Consider the following 21,931-nt stretch of genomic DNA (forward strand, 5'->3'; position numbering starts at 1 on the left):
CTCCCTTCCCCTCCGCCCCCCTCCCCACTGACCTCTCCTCTATATGTTCCCCATACCTATAATTCTTTTTCCACTCTCGTTGTCTACTTAGTTTGCCTTTGTTTCAATTCCCTAGCTTCTTTTGTTGGTTGTTGTGATACAGTTTTCATTTTAATGTTCATAGTTTTGATCCTCATTCTTCTAAACAAGTCTCTTTAACATCTCATATAATAGTGGTTTGGATCTAATGAACTCCTTCAGTTTTACTTTATCCTGGAAGCACTTTCTCTGCCCTTCTATTCTGAATGACAGTTTCGCTGGATAGAGTAATCGTGGCTGTAGGTTTTTGCTTTTCATTACTTTGAATATTTCTTGCCAGTCCCTTCTTGCCTGCAGAGTCTCCTTTGAGAAGTCAGCTGATAGTCTAATTGGGACCCCTTTGTACATAATTCTCTTCTTCTCTCTTGCTCCTTTTAAGATTCTCTCTTTATCTTGAATTTTTTGAATTTTTATTATAATGTGTCTTGGTGTGGTTCTCGCTGGGTCCAGTTTTTTTGTAACTCTCTGTGCTTCCTGGACCTGTAAGTCTATTTCCTTCCCGAAGTTAGGGAAGTTCTGCTTCATTATTCTTTCACATAATTTTTCAATTTCTAGTTCTTATTCTTCACCTTCTGGCAACCTTATAATTCAGATGTTTGCTCTCTTATAGTTGCCCCAGAGGTTTCTGAGCTTCTCCTTATTTTTCTCACTTTTTGTTTCCTCTTTCTGCACTGGTTGACTCTTTGTTCTTTCCCTATGTTCTGATTTGTTTATTTGATCCCTGGTTTTCCTTCCCTCACCACTTGTTTCCTATGTGTTTTTGTTCATTTCAGCAGGATGAGTCTTCATTCCTTCCCCATCTTGATTAAATCCCACTGTTATTTCTGTAAGTTGTCTTATAGCTCTGAACTGAGCCTCAGAAAGGTTTCTATCTGTTCATCCATTAATTCATGTATTTGCTTTCTGGTCAGTTGCATGATTGGGATCCCTATCATTAACCCTGCCATCCTGGCAGTTTTTTTCTTTCTGGGCAGGGTTTTCACACCTCCTATGCTATAGGGGGCGGAGCCCCATGCACTCATCGCTACCAGGTGACCGTTCTCAGCACACTGTGGCGCTTTGTGTGGGGGTGGGGGTCCAAGATGGATTCCTGCCATTCTCTCTCTGCTTAGAGACCAGGAGATTTCTCCTCTCCCCATGCCCTCTGGGTCTCACAGTCCGAGGCAATGAGGGTCTGTCTTCCCCAGCGTTGGGATCACGAGCTGAGGGGTTTGGTCTGCAGATAGGGGTGCTCCCAGTCACTCCTTGCCTCCTCTTAAATATGGGCATCTGTGCTTACCACAGTCCCATCGCCGTTGCCACAGCTGCCACTGCCAGCACAGCTTGACTTTTCCACCCAGCTTCGCCCCTCCTACCTGTCCAGATGAGCACCACTTGTTTATAGCTTCATATGTTGGACTTCATGTAGCTTTATTTTCTGGAATTTCTGGTTATTTCTGGTTTTTCAGTAGTTGTAGTCCTTCTTAGTTGTGGAGGGAGACGGAGCATGTCAGTCTAGGCCTCCATCTTGTCCAGAAGTCTCTCTTTTTATTCTTTAGGTAACTACTTCTGTTTGTAGGTTATGAAATGTCTAAGGAATTCACTTCAAATGTTGGCTGTGCTGTGAGCATGGTCTTTCCTTTTACTTCACCTCAGAATTCAGAACTTTGATCCAGCCCAGAAGTAGTTTTCACTGTAGAAGTTATCTGAAGACAGTCTTATGCTTTATAGTAGTGGTCTATAACCAGGCTCTAGCTTCTCCAAGAACACTGTACAGGATAGATTTAAATTTGTATTAAATTATGAGATATTTTCTCAAAGAAATTTAAATGCATTTTTTAGATAACCTACATGACATTTTTTTCCTCAAAAACTATGCCTTCACTCCAAATAAATTAGGGTCAAAATAAACGAAGAGCTCAAGATAATGTCAGCCCCATTTTTTCTAGCCCTGTGTGTGGATGGAAAGCAGCAGACAGGTATGATGACAGGTGAAAATCCAAACTGCCAAATTTGTTAACATTCTTCCATTTCTAAACCATCCTTAGAAGAAATCATATATGGGATTGCACCACCCTCACGGTACTCCAGCAGAGCAAGCATGCCATCTAGATGCATGTTTTCACCAATAATGAACTTGTAGTTTTTGAAATTAGCAAGAATGTGCTGGATTTGTTCTGCAGCCCACTCTCTGGTCTCTGTTCTTCAAGTTTTCTTTGGTTGATTTTATGCATCCTTTGATGTTCCTCTAGGCTTCTTTTGTGAAGCTGGTTTCCTGCAAATGATGGTTCATGACAATGTAAACACCAGGGATTATAGTGCTTTGGTACCTTCACCCTCTGGGCCTTCAAGGGAGGCATTTCCACCAATAAGGGGGTCGTTGATGTTATCCTCCATCCTACTGACCATCTTTCCCTCTACCTCCAGGCACAGCCTGTCTGTGATCTCCCAGACCTTATAGACATCAAACACCTCATCATGGCTGTTGAGGTCCCAGGAGATGATCATGATGGTGGCTGGAAGGAGATGACAGCAGTGTTGGCTTAGCTGGAGCCAGGTACTCAGAGTGAGCATGGTGCAGCTGGAAAGTGGTGCTCTGGGGAGGGAGGAGCAGGCAGGGCAGGTGGAAAAGATAAATAGTTGTTTTTTTTCCATTTGTCTTTATGATGTCATCAGAGTTGAGCCTCACTTCTTGAGTAGTAATCCAGAAATACCTTTTAAAATATAGCCCAACAGCTGAGGCTGATCAAAATCTCGTCTTGAAGTCATCAGAAGCACTCTGAAAGTCTGAGCTTTATGGAAGTCCAGCTTCAGTTTGGAATTGAAGCAACAGCCTCATATTAGTCAGGAGACAACTAGCTCAGTCAGTGTCCTTCTGGTCCAAAAATGCCTTGTATCATTTGGCTGCTTAGTACTTACGGACAACTCTGAAAGCACACCCCCAAATAAATTAAAGTCTCCTGACAAAACTGTCTAAAGCAGAGCAAAATGATCCCCAGAATATAGCAATGTCTTACAACATTGCTGCAAATACACTGGAAAGTGAAATGTTATACAAATCTGGCAACACTTAAATTTAGAATGCATGTTATCTTTGCGTGGGCAAAACCTGGATTACACAGAAGATGCCTAAAGAGGCTCTAAAATCCAGTAGTAATATTTTCTTCTTTCTGAGCTTAGAAAAGGAATTACACCACTGTTTGAATTACCTACATATGCAAAATTATATGTTCTTAAAATATAATAATATTCTAAGTTTGAATTTAGAATATCGTTTGGAAATGCACACAGACTTTCTCCATCTAAAAGGAATCAAATTTATGAATATACAATTATCTAACTGTATACAAAATTAAGACACTGATAGGGGGACAACTAAATTAATTTTAATAGATAAAACAGAAAAAAAAGGTAATTAGGTCCCTACCTCATCCCTAGAACCAGCGAGATTACCCTTTTATTCAGTCTGAATTGTTTGGTGTTACCTTCCTTCTCTTATCTCACCCAGTAGTATAGGTGGGGTGGTTAAGTTTTATATTCCTTAGCAACAGTTCAGAAAAAAGTATTTTTACTTTAAATTAATTAACATGCTACATAAATCCAGTGCTTTTCTTGTTATGCGTTAATTCCTAGTGTATTTTGCTGATATGATGGGGAAACCATTGATTCTACCACAATGGCAGGATTTCTAAAAGATGTTTGCTAGATGAAAACCAAAGCCCACATGCTGTGTGTGATTGCAAGCTGTTTTTTTTTTTTTTTTTTTTTTGACAAAAGACTTAACAAAAATAAGGAAAGTCTGGCCTCATTTTTTAAAAAATGAGACAAAAAAGGCAAAAAAATGAAACTAGATCACTGTCTTATACTATACACAAGAATCAACTCAAAATGGGTTAAAGACTTGAATATAGAACTTGAAACCATAAAACTCCTAGAAGAAAACATATGCAGAAATCTCATTTGGCATAGGGTTTGGTCATTTTTTTTTTTTTAAATCTGACACCAAAAGCAAAAATAAACAAGTGGGACTACATCAAACTATAAAGCTTCTGCACAGAAAAGAAAACTGTCAACAAAGTGAAAAGGCAACCCAATGAATGGGAGAAAATATTTGCAAATTATAGATCTGATAATAGTTTAAATTAAAAAATATGTAAATAACTTGTACAACTCAATAGTGAAACAAAACAAATATCTGATTAAAAGATGGGACGATCTGAACAGACATTTTTAAAGACGACATACAGATGACCAATAGGTACATGAAAAGATGCTCAACATTACTAATCATCATGGAAATGCAAATCACAACCACAATGAGATATTATCTTACATATGTTGAAATGGCTATTTGTATGGAACCACAAAAAACCCCAAATAGCTTCAGCAGCCTTTAGAAAGAAAACAAAGCTGGAAGTATCATATTATGTGATATCAAACTATATTACAAGGCCATAGTATTCAACACAGCATGGTATTTGCACAAAACAGGCATGTACATCAATGGAATGAACACAGAAAGAAACCCACACCTTCATGATCAATTAAAACTTGACAAAGAAGGCAAGAACATATGATGGTGTAAAGACAGTCTTTTCAATAAATGATGTTGGGAAAATTGGACAGATATATGCTAAAAATGAAACCAGACCACCAACCTACACCATTTATAAAAATAAACTCAAAATGGATAAAAAACTTAAATGTAAGTTGCAATACCATAAAAACCCTAGAAGAAAACATAGGCAGTAAAATTTCAGACATTTCTTATAGCAATATTTTTGTCAATATATCACATCATGCAAAGGAAACAAAGGAAAAAAATAAACAAATGGGACTAAACCAAAAGAAACCATCAACAAAATGAAAAGGGAACCCAATGAATGGGAGAGCATATTTGCCAATGATACATCTGGTAAGGGGTTAATTTCCAAAAATATCCAACTCAACAACAAGACACACCCAATTAAGAAATAAGCAAAGAACCTGAATAGACACTTTTCCAAAGAGGATATACAGATGGCCAATAGACATATGAAAAAATGCTCAATATTACTAATCATCAGTGAAATAAAAATTAAACCATAATGAGATATTATCTCACAACTGTCAGAACGAGTGTTGATGAAGAAATAAAGAAAAGGTAATCATCATGCATTATTGGTAGCATGCAGATTGGTGCAGCCACTGTGAAAAGCGCTATGGATTTTCCTCAAACCCCAGTGATCCCACCTCTGGGAATATATCTGAAGAAACCTGAAACACTCATTTGAAAGAATATATACACCCCTATGTTTATTGCAGCATTATTCACAATAGTTAATATCTGGAAACAGCCCAAGTGCCCATCAGTAGATGAGTGGATAAAAGAGCTGTGGTACATTTACACAATGGAATACTATGCAGCTGTGGAAAAGAAGGAAATCTTGCCTTTTGTGACAGCATGAATGGATTTTGACATTATTATGCTAAGTGAAATAAACCAGTCAGAGAAAGGAAAATAGCCTATGATCTCACCTATATATGGAATCTAATGAACAAAATAAAATGATGAACAAAATAGAAACAGAGGCATGGACACATGGAATAGACCAATAGCTGTCAGGTGGGAGGGGATTTGGGGGGCTGGATGACAGAAGGTAAAAGGGTTAGGCCAAAAAAAAATCTATATATCTATATCTCACAGACATAGACAACCGTGTGGTGATAGCCAGAGGAAAAGGGGGCTAGGGGTAGGTGGAGTTGGACAAAGAGGAGATAAATGAGGATGGAAAGAGACTTTGCTTTGGGTGTAAGGAGCACAATGCAGTGTGCAGATGATGTTTTGTTGAGTTGTACAATTGAAACCTGTACGGCTTTGTGAACCAACGTCACCCTAACAAATTCAATTTAAAAAAGATACAACTTCTTCTAAGAGCTGTTGTCTCCATCCTGACCATTGGTATGAGCAGTTGTTGCTTTCATCATTTTATCATCATTTTCTTCATGTTCCTAGGAATCACTCCACTTTATCTTATGGGCTCCCAAGAAATGGGGGAGATAACAGTATTGCCTTGGGCTTGTATAACACTAAACCATTCAGTATGTGACTTTCAGAATATTGTCTCTATCAATCTCTAGAATAACTTGTATGTGGATGAGTTGATTTCTCTTTATAGAAGATGAATCACAGGTCAAGAAACTTATTACCCAGTTCTTCTTATTCCTAAATCAGTGCTCTTTCTACTAGGCCAGTAGTTCTCTCGACCAGCAGTGACAAAAGCAGCTGAGAACTTGCTAGAAGTGCTAACCTTAGGTCTTGCCCCAGATGCTGAATCAGAAACCTTGAGGGTAGGGTCCAGAAATCAAAGGCATTTCTGTACAGCAACAATGAACTATCAGAAAGAGGAAACTAGGGAAAATAGCCCATTTACTATAGCAATAAAAAAATGAAGTACCTAGCAATAAACTTAACCAAGGAGGTAAAAGACCTGTACTCGGAAAACTATAGAACACTGAAGAAAGAAATTAAGGAAGATACAAATAAATGGAAGCATATACTGTGTTCACGAATTGGGAAAATTAACATCGTTAAAATGTCCGTACTACCCAAAGTAATTTATAGATTTAACACAATCCTTGTTAAAATACCAATGACAAACTTCCAGCCAAGATAGAGGCCTGAGATAGATATGCTGCATCTCCCTCAAAACTAAGAAGGCACTACAGCTACCTCAAAACTAAAAAAACAACAAAATACAACCAAAAGTTCCAGAAAATTGAACTGCACGGAAGTGCAAGAAACAAAGAAATAAAGAAGAGATACTCATCCAGGCATGTAGGAGGGGCGGAGCCAAGGTGGAGAGGACACAGTTTGTTGCTAGCAGCTGCAGCAGGGCAGTGGCTGTGGCTGCAGTGGGGAGGGAAACCTGGGAAGCGATCCCAGCCCCAGACCAGACCGCAAAGCTCACAGTTCCAGCACTGAGAAAAATGGAGCCACATTACTTCTGACTATGAAAACCAGTGGGGGTTGGGGCAGAAGAAGAAACTGCTGGTCTCTCAGAAGAGTCAGCTTGTTTAGAGGGTCCCCATGGTCCTAGAACATCCACAGATCCACCCACTCTGGGAACCATCACCAAGCAGCAGCTAGAGGAGTGCCAGTCATATGTGGGAAGTGGGAGAAGTGCCTGGAAAAAGGGGCGAGTTCAGGGCAAGTGGCAATGTTCTGTCTCAGACCCCTCCCCCACATATAACACCACAATGTGGTAAAACATGTCACCCTGTACTGACAAATACCTAAGGCTTTGCCCCTTACAACATAACAGGTGCAACATCTCTTCCTAAGACATAGAGGCAAACACAGATAGCTGTCAAGTTGAGGAGACAGAGAAGTATGGCCCAAAAGAGATGAGGGGCAGATCAAGGTTCCAGTGGGAGAACTGAGTGATGAGGAGATAGCCAACCTAACATATGAAGAGTTCAAAACACTGGTGACAATGATGTTCACAGTCCTGACAGACAAGATTAAGTATGACAAATGCATAAGGGAAGAAATGAAGGCTATGCTAAGTGAAACAAAGAAAAACCCAGAAGAAACCAGCGGTGAAGGGAAGGAAACCAGGCTTCAAATCAACGAATTGGAACATATGGAAGAAATAAACAGTCAACCAGTACAGAAAGAGGAAACAAGAATTGAAAAAAACAAGGAGAGGCTTAGGAACCTCTGAGACAACTTTAAACGTGCCAACATCTGAATCACAGGGGTGCCAGAAGAAGAAGAGGAAGAGCAAGAAATGGAAAAATTATTTGAAAAAATAATGAAGGAAAATTTCCTAATTTGGGGAAGGAAATAGACATACAAGTCCAGGAAGCACAGAGTCCCAAACTAGACCCAAAGAGGACTACACCAAGACATATCATAATTAAAATGCCAAAGGTTAGAATCTTAAAAGCACCTAGAGAAAAGAAGAGAGTTACCTAAAAAGGGATTCCTATAAGACTATCAGCTGATTTCTCAAAAGAAACTTTGCAGTCAAGAAGGGTCTGGCACGAAGTAATCAAAGATGAAAAGTAAAGACCTACAACTAAGACTGCTCTATCCAGCAAAGCTATCATTTAGAATGGAAGGGCAGACAAAGTGTTTTCCAGACAAGGTAAAGCTAAAGGAGTACATCATCACCAAGCCCTTATTATATAAAATGTTAAAGGGACTTATTTAGGAAAAAGAAGGTCAAAACTATGAACGTTAAAATGACAACAAACTCACAACTATCAACAACTGAATTTCAAAAACAAAACAAACTAAGCAAACAACCAGAAAAGGAAGAGAATCATAGGTATGGGGAGCATTTGAAGGGGTATCAGCTAGGATGGGGAAGGGGAAGAAAGGGGAAAATAGTGCAGAGATTAAAAAGCATTGTCAGTAGGTACAAAATAGGGGGATGTTAAGAACAGAATGAGAAAGGGTAAAGCCAAAGAACTTATATGCATGACTCATGGACATGAACTGAGGGGGGCGGAATTGCTGGATGAAAGGGTGGTAAGAGAAAATAAATTGGAACAACGGTAACAACATAATCAATAAAATACACTTAAAAAATACCAATAACATATTTCACAGATCTAGAACAAATATTTCAAAACTTTATATAGAATCATCTGTAAAGTTTTTTAAAAATAGTAATGCTTGGGCCCCAGGTCCAGACCAATGATTTCAGAATCTCTGGAGGCTGACTTCAGTATCTTAAAAAAAATTAAAATCCCACCAACAGTGCACTGGGGTTCCCTTTTCTCCACATCCTCACCAGCACTTGTTGTTTCTTGATTGTTTTCTGATGGCCATCCTCACCAGTGAGAAGTGATATCTCATTGTGATTTTAATTTGCATCTCTCTGATGGCTAGTGATGTTGAGCATTCTTTCATATGTTTATGGCGGGGCTCAAAAAACTAAAATGGAATTGCCTTTTGATCCAGCAATTCCATTGCTAGGATTATACCCGAAGAATCCTGAAACACCAATTCAAAACACCTGTGCATCCCTATGTTCATAGCAGCACTATTTACAATAGCCAAGTGCTGGAAACAGCCTAAGAGCCCAACAGTACATGAGCGGATCAAAACATTGTGGTACATTTACACAATGGAATACTACGCAACAGAAAGAATGAACTCTTACCTTTTACAACAATATGGATAGAACTGGAGAGCATTATGCTAAATGAAATAAGCCAGGCAGTGAAAGACAAATACCATATGATCTCACTTAATACAGGAAACTAATGAACAACACAAAGAAATGAAAAAATAGAACCAGAGGCATGGAAACAAGGAACAAACTGACAGTGACCAGCGGGGAGGGGGGAAGGGGAAAAGGGGGGGAAGAATGGGGAAGGGTCTAGTCAAGGAACTAGTATGAATGACCCATGGGCATGAACAACAGAGTGGGGATAGAGTTGGGGGGGATAAGGGGGAACAATGGGGGAAAAATTGGAACAACTGCAATAGAAAAACAAAAAATAAAATAAATAAAATCTTCAGGTAATTCCAATAACATCTAGGCTTAAAGTCTCATTGCTCTGGAAGATGAAGAACCTATGTAGCCTGTGATTCCCTCTGATTTAGTTGGTACCTTACATAAACCCGATTAAGCACACAAATGTTCTGTGGGATTTTAAAATGCTATTTATTAATCAACTCTGTATATTCATAGAAAATGTGTCCATAAAATATAAAACCCCTCTACAGAAAATCATTATAGTTAACCCCAAAATATGTGCACGACTGTATAGGTACATATGTTACCCAATAAGCAATGCAATAATCATAGGAATTGGCACATTTATTGCATGATTGCTAGGCATTGTGCTAGCTAGCTGCTTCACAGTCATTGTCATCGACAATATTAGCTAAATTCTCACCATAGAAAAGCATGGACCACCTAATCATACATATGCATTACTTTTCTGCCCCTCTGAACAAAGTGAAAGTTGACCTTTGAGCAGGTAAAAATTCTAGCTATCTATGGTCACTCACATAGCTTGAATCATAACAAGAAAAAGATTTTGCATCTTCTGATCACTTGCCCCCCGCTGAGGGTTATTTGTCTCAAACAAGGGAAATAAGCTATTCATGATATAAACCAGTTTGAGTTCTCAGGTACCGAACAAGTGATGCAGTGCTGAGGGGAGAAAGGAGGGGGAAATTAAGTTATTACATTAAACTGCCAATTTATATTTTACAAAGAACTTTCTCATACATTCCTACTTGGTAATATACTTTCTCATAGAACCAAAGGACTTTCACCATAATAACCCTTGTAGCTGGCTATAGTTCTCTTTTTAGCTATGAGCAGACTGAGGCTCCAAGTGTCTAAGTGACTGGCTTAGGGTGACAAAATTTGTAAACAGTATGGCACAGAATCTATATTTTTTATTTGCTTTTAGGCTATGCTTGCTTTAAAAAATAGAGCTAGTAAGACAGTTTTATGCAGAGGGAAGTAAGAGTGAAGCATACCCAGAGAAGCATTATCTTTCAATTCTACTGGTAGCACTTAACATTTTACAGTATACTAAATACTACCCTAAAAAAGCAAATGGCCCTGGTCGGGTAGCTCAGTTGGTTGTTGTGTCATCCCATACACCAAAAGATTGCAGGTTCGATCCCCAGTTAGGGCACATACCTAAGTTGCTAGTTTAATCCGGTCAGGGAGCGTATGGGAGGCAACCTATTGATATTTCTTCTTTCTTCCCAATGTTTCTCTTTCTCCTTTCCTTTCTCACCCTCCCCCCATCAATCAATGAACATATCCTCAGGTGAGGATCAAAAAAAAAAAAAAAAAAATAGCAAACACTGCCTAAAGGTCCTAATGCATATCCAAGACACAGTTTATTCATTTGGAAAGATCTAGCATCAACTATTTCTATAAATAACTTCATTATCTGTGATAGATACTCATCTATCACCATTCTAATTAGAATGTGACTAAGGAAGACAGTATTTAACAAGGCATTTGCAACATTTGGTGGTTATAATAATGGCTTTGAAGTTCCAGGAAAAAGTCAGTTTTCCAAATTTCTTCTCATTTACATATCTCTTACTCTCCATTATTCTCAGTTGCCAGATAAAATTACTGGTATTATTCCTTAAACTATTAAAAAAAATGGTGATAGACATTCAAAGAAAGTTTAGAAAAACAGAACAGCACAAAGAAATCATGCTCTTATGTTAGAGAGAATATCACTGCTCCCATTTGGGTATATATCCTCCCAGGCATTTTGTCCTGACAAGCATTTTTACCAATTAGCATCATAATGCACATTTTCTCCAGTTTTGCACCTAACATATCAGGATTTCCTCTATCAGGTTGTTATCTATAATTTTTGGTGTACCATAATTAATAAATTTCCCACCTTGCTGAATATTTACTGTTTAAATTTTTTGGTTTTTATGAGGACATGGAGCAAAACATCCTTCTATATTAATTCCTGCAGACTTCCGTCTTTTTTAGGAAAACCCCCCAGAAATGAATTTGCTGGGTCAAAAGGTTTATAAAAAATTTAAGAATGTCTTTATGTCAATTGATTATTGGTAAATTATACTGAATTAAAATGTACATTTCTTTCTCATTGCTTATCTTCAGGGATCATTTAGATTTCAGTATTATTCAAGGAGAATGAGTAAGCCTGAAATTCAACCAGAAAATATTCTGGCACCTCCACATTGCATGGAGTACTCTAAAAATGCACATATTGTCTTTGCTGATAAGCTTTTTCTTAAGCTTGCAATACTAGAACCTGGCCAATCTCTTAAAAGTTAACATTTATCACAAAGAAACATGAGAGGCTATTATGTGTGTGTCTGCACGTGTTAGCAACCACAACTCAAGGGGGAATGTTACTGGTTCTGCTGTCACCCTTCCTGAGAGTTAAAACAGCTCTGATAAGAAACTGTTTGTCAAAATGAAATGTCACTTCTGAGAACACAATTGTACATGCACCAATAGCCATCCACAAAAAAATGTACTTTAAAAAAAATGGAATAATTGTACTTAATGAGTAAAATGCCCATTAAAACACAAGGCCACTTCTTTGGCAATCCATGGCTGACACTTCTTTTTTTTTAATTCTCATCTGAGGATGTGCTTAATGATTTTAGAGAGATGGGAAAGAAGGGAGAGAGATGGGGAGAGAAACAGCAATCATTTGCCTCTCATGCATGACCCAACCTGGGACTAAACCAGTAGCTCAGGCATGTGCCCTGACTTGGAATCAAACCCATGACCTTTCAGTTTTACCACACTCCAACTGAGCCACATGGGCCAGGGCCAAGGCTGACACTTCTTATATGGTTAATTTACTATAGTGAAAAAGATAAAAAAGAATTTATTTTTTAATAAATAAAACTACTTTTTAAAAATTTATTGATTTTAAAGAGGTATGGGGGTGAGGAAGAGAGAGATGGAGAGACAGAGACAGACAGAGAGACATTGATATTCATTGGTTGATTCTTGTATGCACCCTGACTGGAAATGGAACCTGCATCCTTGGTGTTTGGGGACAACACTAACCAAATGAGCTACCCAGCCAGGGCTGGTGAAAAAGCATTTAAGGGGGGAGGAGGTACATAACATTTATTTGTAAGCAATTTTGGATCCATGTTCTAGACTCCATGTTGGTTTTTAAAAAACAGCTAGGGTTGATGTTGACTTAAATTGTGTAACAGATGTGCTAAAAAAATTGAGATAAGGAAATGGATTATAGCAATTGTTTAAGAAAAATGGGCTGAGAAGTCCTACAAGGTTCATGATCTCACTATACCCAACAAGAAGGCTCTGTGAAATTTCAGAGAAATGGAGAGCAGAAGGGGAAGGAAGATTCATGAAATTCGCACATGATGTGTTATCCTCATTTCTCTCGCTGGGGTAGCGGGTGTCTCAGCATCACCGCGGTTCCATCCATTGATCCCAGTGCTGCAGAAGGAGCAGGGTATGTCCACCTGGGCTGAACTCTGAGGTCCTTTGACCTCCACTGGATGTAAAGCAGGCAGCATTTTACTTGAATGAAGGCTATTACCTAAACTTAGCAATTCACTCTATGTTCCAGAGAAAATATGTACATTTTTAAAGGCTTGCCATCTCCACACTAATAATTTTCAGATCCCTGTGTAATTAGTACAAACTGCAGGTTACAGTAGGCTGCACTATATGCCTTTAGGTTTGCAATTTTGGCTTTTCTGTTCATTGATAGAACCCTAAGTTCTTGTTTTCTTATGACCCTGGGCCTGAATCTTAGAGCGAATTGAGGAGCAAGCATTTCTTTACTGGGAGTCAAATAGCTAACTGAAGGGGAATTCTTTGGTTCTTAAAGTGTAATACCTAGGCTCTTTTTCACACTTATCACAATGTTACATTTTTCTGGCTCAGTAATGGCTACAGAATGTTTGGTAGTAATGACTGAAAAATGTTCTGAGATTACCCAAGAGTTTAGCAATAAGCATAAGCCAGTTTTATACATTAGGGGAACTAAGCTTTAAAACCTCTGAATTTGGGAGTGATAGGGCTTGACTAACCTCTGAATCTTAAATTTGTTAATGTGTGACCAGAGCCTGAAACTTGCTTCTAATCATCAGAATATGGCAAAGGTAATGGGAAAGCTGCTCCCTTGATTATGTCATCTAGGACTCTGTTTTGCTGGGAGGCACACTCTATAGTCTCCCACTATTGTTGGTTTTGAAGAAGCAAGCTGTCAAGGGTCTTATGACCATAAGAAAATGCCTTCTGCAAATGGCTGGAATGAGCTTGGAAGTGGGTCCTTCCCCAGTTGAGACCCCAGTCCCAGTTTTAGAGGGACTTAGCGAAACCATGCCCAGACACATGACCTGCAGAAACTGAGATTATAAATGTGTGTTGTTTTTAAGCTGCTCATTTTGTAATAATTTGTTATATGGCCATAAAAAGCAGCTTCAGATTTTGGTATTAAGAGGTGGGGCTTTGCTGTCACAGATGCACAAATATGTGGGAGTGGCTTTGGAACTCCCACACAGCAGTGAGTGGCGGCTGGAAAATGTTGAAGAGCAATTAATAGAGAAGGAAAAGAAAGCTGAAAATGTCCAACTTCCTTGATAATGTGTAAGTTTATAAAGATGAAATTACTGCTGAGGACAGAAAAACATGACAACACTAGTTTTGGTTTAAAACAGTGAACATGTGTACAAGCTGATGGAAACAAACTGAGCAGATTGGTGCAGGCACCCTTGGGAGGTCACATACAATTTCCTAGCAATAAAGTGTTAATTTTTCTCAACACATTTTTACTTGGCTTCAAACACAGTGTAAATGATGCTTCAGTACCTAAAATGAATACTCAGTGTTGACAGCAAGGACAAGTTGATAACATCTTCAGAGATAAGTGATAAAAATTTGACAACCTCAATGAGACCAATATATGTGGTCAAATCTTAATAATTTTCTGAAAAAAAATTTTTTTTTTTTAAATTTAGAGTTTAAGAAATCAGAATGTTAAGTAAAGCATGACATGGTAGGAAATGCCAGTGAGTGTGTTTAGGTGTTAGGTTGGCAGTCTGTAACAGAAAGTCATATTCTCAGTCCCTGACGTGTGAGGAGTTTGAGGTGGATGAGGTGAGGGAACGGGCTGCAGGGGCCCTCACAGAATGCATCGGGTAGTCTATTCAGCTACAGACCCAACAGGACTGACAGAGGTGGCTCTTTTGTAGATTAATAACACCCAGAAACTCTGGTTATAAAACAGAGCTTCTTTTCTTATAAAAAAGTCAAAACTTTGAAAATGAGATTCTGTACTTTTTAAAAAAGGCCTTCGTAGACAAGCAAATGTTGATATGTGTATTTTGTTCCCCATCTCCAATACCTGGAATAGTCCATACATTTTATCGTGATGTATATATACCCTTTTTATCCTGTACAAAGACAAGCTATCTCCACAGTGCAAATGAATGAAGGCTTTGATGTCACACAAAGGTTACCTCTGGGCTAAACACATACAACACTGAAATTATTACACAGAGAATGCATTTACCATTTTTATTTCGCTATGCAGAAACATACATTCACCATGGGCCGTGTAATGCAGTAGACAGTGTAATGGAGAATATATCTTTTTGAAGGCTATTTATTACTAAACACTAAATAGTTTAATTACAGTGGAAATTCTGTACAGTTTAAGGCTTGGCTCTGAACTAGGTTGTAAATATGGAGCATATTTGGAAATAAAACACTTTTTCAAGTAAAAGAAGAAAAATCATTTAAAAAATATAAGAAAGAAGAAACGAAGAAAGAAAAAAAGCCAACAGGAACTCAACAGGTTTTTCTGGAGTGAAATTTCATAATATTGTAAATTAACAAAAATACATATTTTCTTCCCAAAATAATCACAATTTACACATTTAGGACTTGATAGGGAACTTTGGGAAGCTTTCCAGATTGAACACGGACCAAAATGGACAACAAGGAAGAAATCACATTAATATGCTAAAATCAGTTCTACCTTATAATGAATTAAATTAGATACACAAAGCGGGATCATAAGCATTAAATATTTCCAGAGGATCAGAGAGTCATCAGTATTTATGGGTTAAGAGTAATAAAACCAGCTGAAACAAGTACAAGATTCAAGTGTTGATTGAATAAACTCGGTAATTGGCACATCTAATCTGGGGTAAACCTGACACACCGGACCTAGACGGCTTCTAGCATTTTAGGGTAATCTTCATTTACCTGTAAACAAAAGATCTGTCACTTAAGAAATTGAAATTTTGTTTAGACTTTAATAATAATAAACTATAAAAGGCATGGATTGTTTATTTGTTACATGAAATCACGGTTTATATTGTTGGTTATGAACGTGCAGGTATAGCAGAAAACTTAGACACTTTGTGAAAATTAAAAATGCTGCTCTTTTGTAATTTTATCGTTGCCTCATGCAATATCAGTGTAGTGATGCTGATTCAGATTGCTTTATTATGGGACGATCTCTCTGCCCCTGTCTTTATTAATGGTCAAGTTCTGTTCTTCTGGATTGAAAATTTCCATGGGCAGATACAAGTCAGTTGGGTTAGAAGAGGGAACTCCATATAGGCTCTGGTTTTCCTAATAGTTTGCATGACTGGATTCCTGCGCAGGCTAAGTTATTCCTATAAAAAAGAGATATGATCAGTTAATCATTTGAAAACATCTGAGATCGAGGTCACAAGAAAAGTATCTTGCAGGTTATTCAATGCTCTTTTCGACAAGATGCTGTAAAATACCAGTGTAAGTCATTGATAGGCTTTGTCTTGAATAACTACAGCATCACTCAAGTGGCTGAAGCTCACTGGAGAGAATCTTTTCTTTGCTTTCAATCTTCCAATTTACATTATTAATTTTAATATGAGTTATTTTTATGTTTTTCTTGAAGAGAGGCCTCTCGTCAATCTTAAACCAATGTTAGAGAACTAACTTCTTTCATTTATAGAAGTAAAACATTTAAGAGACTTTTATCACATAGCCAAGTGTGCAAGTAGCTCATCAGTTGCATTAAGCATTCAAAGCCCTCTAGAGATGCTGAAGGCCTCATGAATTCTTGCAAGGCAGGTTAGTATGCATGACAAGCCTATGCGCACACAGAGGATGTTGTCTGTCCCTTATTTTGACCAAACAGCAGCTGGAAAGGAATGTGCTTCCTGGGAGAAAGCGGAACCACAGCACTGCATTTTTCCTCCTCCTGAGACACAATACTAACACTAAGGAAAAAAAAAATCAACCCAAAGAGTACAGAAAATATAAGACATCCAAATGAAAGTGAGCGCTCAGGTTTTAAATTTAAAAACAAAGCAAAACAGAAGCATAATCAAACACAGTTGAAGAAAAAGCTTATAATGGGATAATGTTGCTATCAAAAAGAGAAAGTAGTAGATTATATTTCACTAATATCTGGAACACACAAATTGCACCTTTCAGAACAAAGGCGCTGTAGATCTGACTAGGTCACATGACAAGTAAAATAAAAGTCGGCCTTGCAAAGTTGGTTAATGAAAATGTTACAGAAATAGGGGTGTTCCAAAAAACCCCAGAGTTTGCGGCTGGGGAATGGGGAAAAGGAAGCAGCTTTTAGAATGCCTCCACATGCCTGAGGCTGTTGGCTAGTCTTTTTAATGCAAAATGGCTTTAATGCATCCAAAGCCTCAGGTAGATGGGAGGAGTCTTGAACCAGGGGACGGTATGGAAAAAGCACACAGAGCCTACTTAAGGTTCTGTGAATGGTCAGAACTGGTTACCGCACCCACTGCATCAGAGGAGGTAGTTAGGGATTTGAAAATAAGCGGCAGACATTTTAGCCAGGCTGACTGTGCGGATTTGACTAAGATTAAGGCTGACTGCGGATTTGACTAAGGCTGAGGCTGACTGTGCGATTTAACTAAGGCTGAGGCTGACTATGTGCATTTGACTAAGGCTAAGGCTGACTGTGCGGATTTGACTGAGGCTGAGGCTGACTGTGCGGATTACAAAAGGACTAACTATACAGTTTACAAGGAGGCTGAGAATCCACGAGGTTCTGGATTAAAAGCTGGTGGACCCCATGACACAGACGAGGTCTCCCCAATCAGGATTGAATGATTGGCAGCTACTGGTAAAGCTGAACTGTGTTTGGAAAGTAGGGAAAAGGTTTCTCTAACTTTTCTAAAACTAGCCTGGTTTGGTGGGGGTGGGGGGGCAAGGATATGTGTTTATGGGTGTTTTAAAGAACATAAGACTTAACAACAGAAATCCGCAAATAACTAAATCTATATAACTGTTAAATAAACTATTCTTTTTCTTTTCACTAAACTCTGATATTGAGTTATAATTTTGGCGGCGGGCAATCGGGCCCCTAACTAAAGAGCCCGTGGGTTTGTTTTCAATTGGAGCAGCCCAGGGGTTCTGTAACAAAAAGAGTAAAGGATATGGATTAAAAGGGAACACCCACGAGACCATGCAAGCAAAGGCTCTGCTTTTCCTTTATCCTCTAACTGGCAGTATAGGCAAAAGATTCACAGGATGCAACCTTCCAATCTGACACAGACCAGCACCTGCCAAGCAATTCTCCGTCCTTTTGGTAACCAGCCCCACAAATGCCAGTGAGAGAAAAAAGGAAAGGGAAGAGTCAGGCAAAGGATGACAGGAAAGTGCTACAAGCCACATGCCAGCCCAGGCCAAGCTATGAGAATCAATGTCACCTCTTACCTGGGGTCAATCCTCTCCATCTTCCGGTGTGATCTCTGTCTCTTTATGGACCACTACTTTGGTTACTGACATGTCAGGGTGCTGCTCTTTGGCCTCTTTAATTGCCTGAGCCAGCGCCTATCCCCAGGAAATCACAGAAGAGCAAAGACAAAAAGGAGGAGGAACATGCATGATCAGTAGCAAGGTGGAGACTTATGGTCTAGACCTATATACACAATTTACAAACGAGGTACAATGATTGCAAAAAGAATCGTACATTGTATATTGGAAAGTTAATTCAGAAAATTGTTTAGATTACATGCTGGACTATAAGAATAGCACTGGGAAGAATAAGGCCAACAAGTGTTTCTGTGTCTCTCTAACAAGGTATTTACCCTCTCACACACACTACCTGGTCATGGTCGATGTCTGCATCGCCTGTGATGACTATTCGCTTCTCAATTCTTGTCTCCGAAATGCCACCTTTCACAGTCTGAAAGGAAGAGACAAGCATTATGAATTTGTCCACTTGGAGGAACAATCACTGATCAGTAGAGAAAATGGCAGAAAATGCTAACAGAGTTTTAAATAACATAATTCTTTTTTTTCCCCTAATTTTTCAATTACTGTTGACATACAATGCTATATTAGTTTCAGGTGTATAACACAGTGATTAGACTTTTATATAACTTATTTAGTTAGGACCCCAATAAGTCTAGTACTCATGTGACATCATACATAGTTATTATAATATCATTAATTAAGAAATGAAAGAGAATTCTATGGCAGTTATTTTAAATTGTTAACTTCAGAAACGAGACTAGAATAAAGTTCTTTAAATTTGGCTACCCACTGTTTCTGAAACACCTCTCCTGTGCCAAGCAATAGTGTTAAGTAAGCAAAGGTTATCAGAACATATATTCCTAAACAGAAACTACCCCATAAAGACAACTGTACCATAATATAGTAGCTGTGAAACCTTCAATGCAGCTATCCTGACATCCTGATAGTCATAGTATACCCATTTGCTTATACAGCCAAACCTGGAAGAAGTTCTGAGGGAAGGCCTTACTTTGATCCATTCCCACTCCACTTACTTTGGTGATGTGGGTGGTGGTTGTGGTACTGGTGGTTTCGGATGTGATCGTCTGTGCACTCATTAGCACGCCTGGCTCCATATCAGCACTAGGATCAACCTAAGCAAGCAAAGAAACAGGCATCACACTCAAATATTTACATCAACTCTTCAGATGTTTGCTATGTTAGTTTAGGGCCTTATGAGGATTTAGTTGTCTCCCACCATCACTGTATGCCTCAATCAACATCTGGCAGCTGCTACGATGGGCGAAGACTGAACCAGACATGGCAAGAGTTAACTATCATTAACAAATTGGGACTTTAAAAAGAGAGCAGTGGCAGGTTTAAGCCACCTCTACTCCACAATAAGTAATAAAATTATAATTATTGCATCACTCTTGTAGAGACAGTCTGGCTGCTGTGTCCTCTGAGTCTCACAAATTAAAAATAATGTCATTATACTTGAATGCACTGAGCCATTAAAGAGGTAAAACAAAGTGCCAGGACTCTGGTCTTCACAGACTGTCTTACCTGTGATGATTCGTATGTTATGGTTTTGGTTTCTGTATGAACGACTGGCAATTCCTTGGTAGAAATTTCTAGCTTTACTCCTCCTGGTGAAACACTGCCCAAACTGATGGTCTCTGTCTTCACAGTGGATGACTGCACCAGTGGGAAGTACGGAGAATGGCTATTAGTTTGCACCAACGCTGTTTGCTTTTTTCCCTCCCCGCTTGATGGATACGTATGAACACAGGTTAGTATGACATAAATGTTTACATATTCCATGAGGTTAGGTAAATTGGGAGTGAGGCACACAATAGATACATGTCCAACAGTCTCCCAGAATCCCACAGCATCTCTTTATATGGAATGTTCCAGATAAAGGAAAACATTTTGAAGGAAATAAATTAGTTTCACACCCCCCCATTCTCATAAATAAATTTAAAAAATCATAAATTAGTCTTCTAAAAAATATTAACTTCTTAGAAAGAAGGAACAAGTAATAAGACATACCCTCCCTGCCCCTAATACCTCAAGAACTGCAAGAAAAGAGGATAAAAAATAAAGTTCTGGTATTTGGCACCAGGACAAGCATGGTTTTTGGTCCTTAAAGATTACATTGATCAGAACCAAATTTATCAAATTTTCTAATATCCTGTCTGGACATGCATTTCCCAGATTTATCATCAATTCCAAAAATTACGATGAGAACAGAACCCATTCCTGGAACTATACGTTATTAAGAATCATTATATGTGTTTGCACAAGACCCACACTTGCCATGCACTATGAAAATAAGAGAAACAAAAGCACTTGAAAGAGGTAGAAAATTAAACTTGGCTCCATCTTCATGCTTAACTAAATTTCAAGGACTCATTTTCAGTTTACTTTAGTGCTAAAAGTAACATTTGCTACTAGTTACCTCAAAGTGAGGTTTTTGCTCCAAAGTTTCAGAAACGTGGATTGCTACACTGTGCTCCTCCTTTGGCTCATGGGAAGTAGTGGTCATTTCTTCCTGTTCCAGTACAGCTTTATCAGCCATCTCCCTCTTTTCCTCTTTAGCCCCTTCTGTCAGAGGAGAGCCCTCCTTCCCTTTAACACTAGAAGCGTCTGCAGATGCTGCTTGTGCTGCAGCATCCACATCATCTCCAGCCGCGTAAGAAGCATCCCCACTTGCATGCACATTCATCACATGTTTCTCCTCCACCAACACAGCTTCCTGCACAACCTTCTCAGTGCTAAGTGGCTGGGCGGGCTGAGTTGTTTCCAGCTCTGTTTCACTGGACCCCGTCCTGGTTTCTGTTTTCTGCATGGGAGAAGATTGTGGTGTCAGTGTGACTTTCCATAAACCAAAGGTCAAAAAACAAACGACAAAACAAAAAACAAAAGATGCCACTCACCAGGATGCCTAAAGCCAGTGTCAAGTGATTATAACCAGAAACACTTACAGAAAATAAAAATTAGCTTTTATTTCTCCTGCCACAGTCTTTGATGCCTGCCCTCTGCCCCAACATACACATTTGAATCTGTGCTACTACTTCGGGATATCCCCAAAAGAAATGAAATGCAGTATAAAACACAATTAAAAAAAAAAAATCAGCAACAACAGAAAACAAAAGCATTGTAGCACATTCATATTGGTTTTGGCTACTTTCTTGGACCTAATAGGTGACATAAAATGCTTAAAAAATTAAACGTTATTAAAATTTCTCAACACTGCTGCCTTTTGAGTATCTGAAGTATGTTCTTATAACTGAACTGAATGCAAATGACAGATATGCCAAGCACGCGCAAAGGAAAAGAACTGACGGCACCTTTGAAGTGTTTGAGGCAAAGCCCACTTGGATGCAAAACACACACACATGCAGCAAAAAGGCAGAAAGAAATAAAGTGAGGCAAACAGGCAAAGTCAGGAACACCAAGGATAGAAGCAAAAGGCCACCTGAACCCAGCTTTGAGAAGAAGAGGTAACCCCTCCTATGAATTCTGTCGGTTTTCTCGCAGATTCTAATAAACTGAAGATTTCAGAGCCATCCATGAGCTTTTCACCAGAAGACTGCTTAGTCTGAGTGAACAAAGAAATGGACAGTCAAGCACAGAGA

The 21,931-nt window shown here is 38.7% G+C and overlaps 1 protein-coding gene and 1 pseudogene across 10 annotated transcripts in view; both read right to left on the minus strand.

Annotated features, from left to right (window-relative positions):
• Positions 1 to 2,073: 2,073 nt before the first annotated feature.
• On the minus strand, positions 2,074 to 2,565 carry LOC150002855 (translationally-controlled tumor protein-like; annotated as a pseudogene).
• A 12,513-nt stretch (positions 2,566 to 15,078) lies between these two features.
• EPB41L3 (erythrocyte membrane protein band 4.1 like 3) overlaps positions 15,079 to 21,931 on the minus strand; it is a 235,344-nt gene continuing 228,491 nt past the window's right edge. For 6 of the 10 annotated variants that reach the window (XM_090285789.1, XM_090285790.1, XM_090285782.1 and 3 more), the window contains 7 exons: positions 21,772 to 21,894; positions 20,752 to 21,135; positions 19,857 to 19,988; positions 19,346 to 19,444; positions 18,661 to 18,741; positions 18,270 to 18,386; positions 15,079 to 16,201 (listed from right to left, as the gene is read on the minus strand). In XM_090285789.1, coding sequence (XP_090141915.1) covers positions 18,276 to 18,386; positions 18,661 to 18,741; positions 19,346 to 19,444; positions 19,857 to 19,988; positions 20,752 to 21,135; positions 21,772 to 21,894 — 930 coding nt within the window. In that variant the 3' untranslated portion in view covers positions 15,079 to 16,201; positions 18,270 to 18,275. The remainder of the gene's footprint in view (positions 16,202 to 18,269; positions 18,387 to 18,660; positions 18,742 to 19,345; positions 19,445 to 19,856; positions 19,989 to 20,751; positions 21,136 to 21,771; positions 21,895 to 21,931) is intronic. The other 4 variants (XM_090285788.1, XM_090285787.1, XM_090285785.1 and 1 more) reach the window with 1 other exon arrangement.

Source organism: Furipterus horrens, unplaced genomic scaffold (genome assembly GCF_987537825.1).
Source record: "Furipterus horrens unplaced genomic scaffold, mFurHor1.1.pri manual_scaffold_8, whole genome shotgun sequence".
Classification (NCBI taxonomy): Eukaryota; Metazoa; Chordata; class Mammalia; order Chiroptera; family Furipteridae; genus Furipterus; species Furipterus horrens.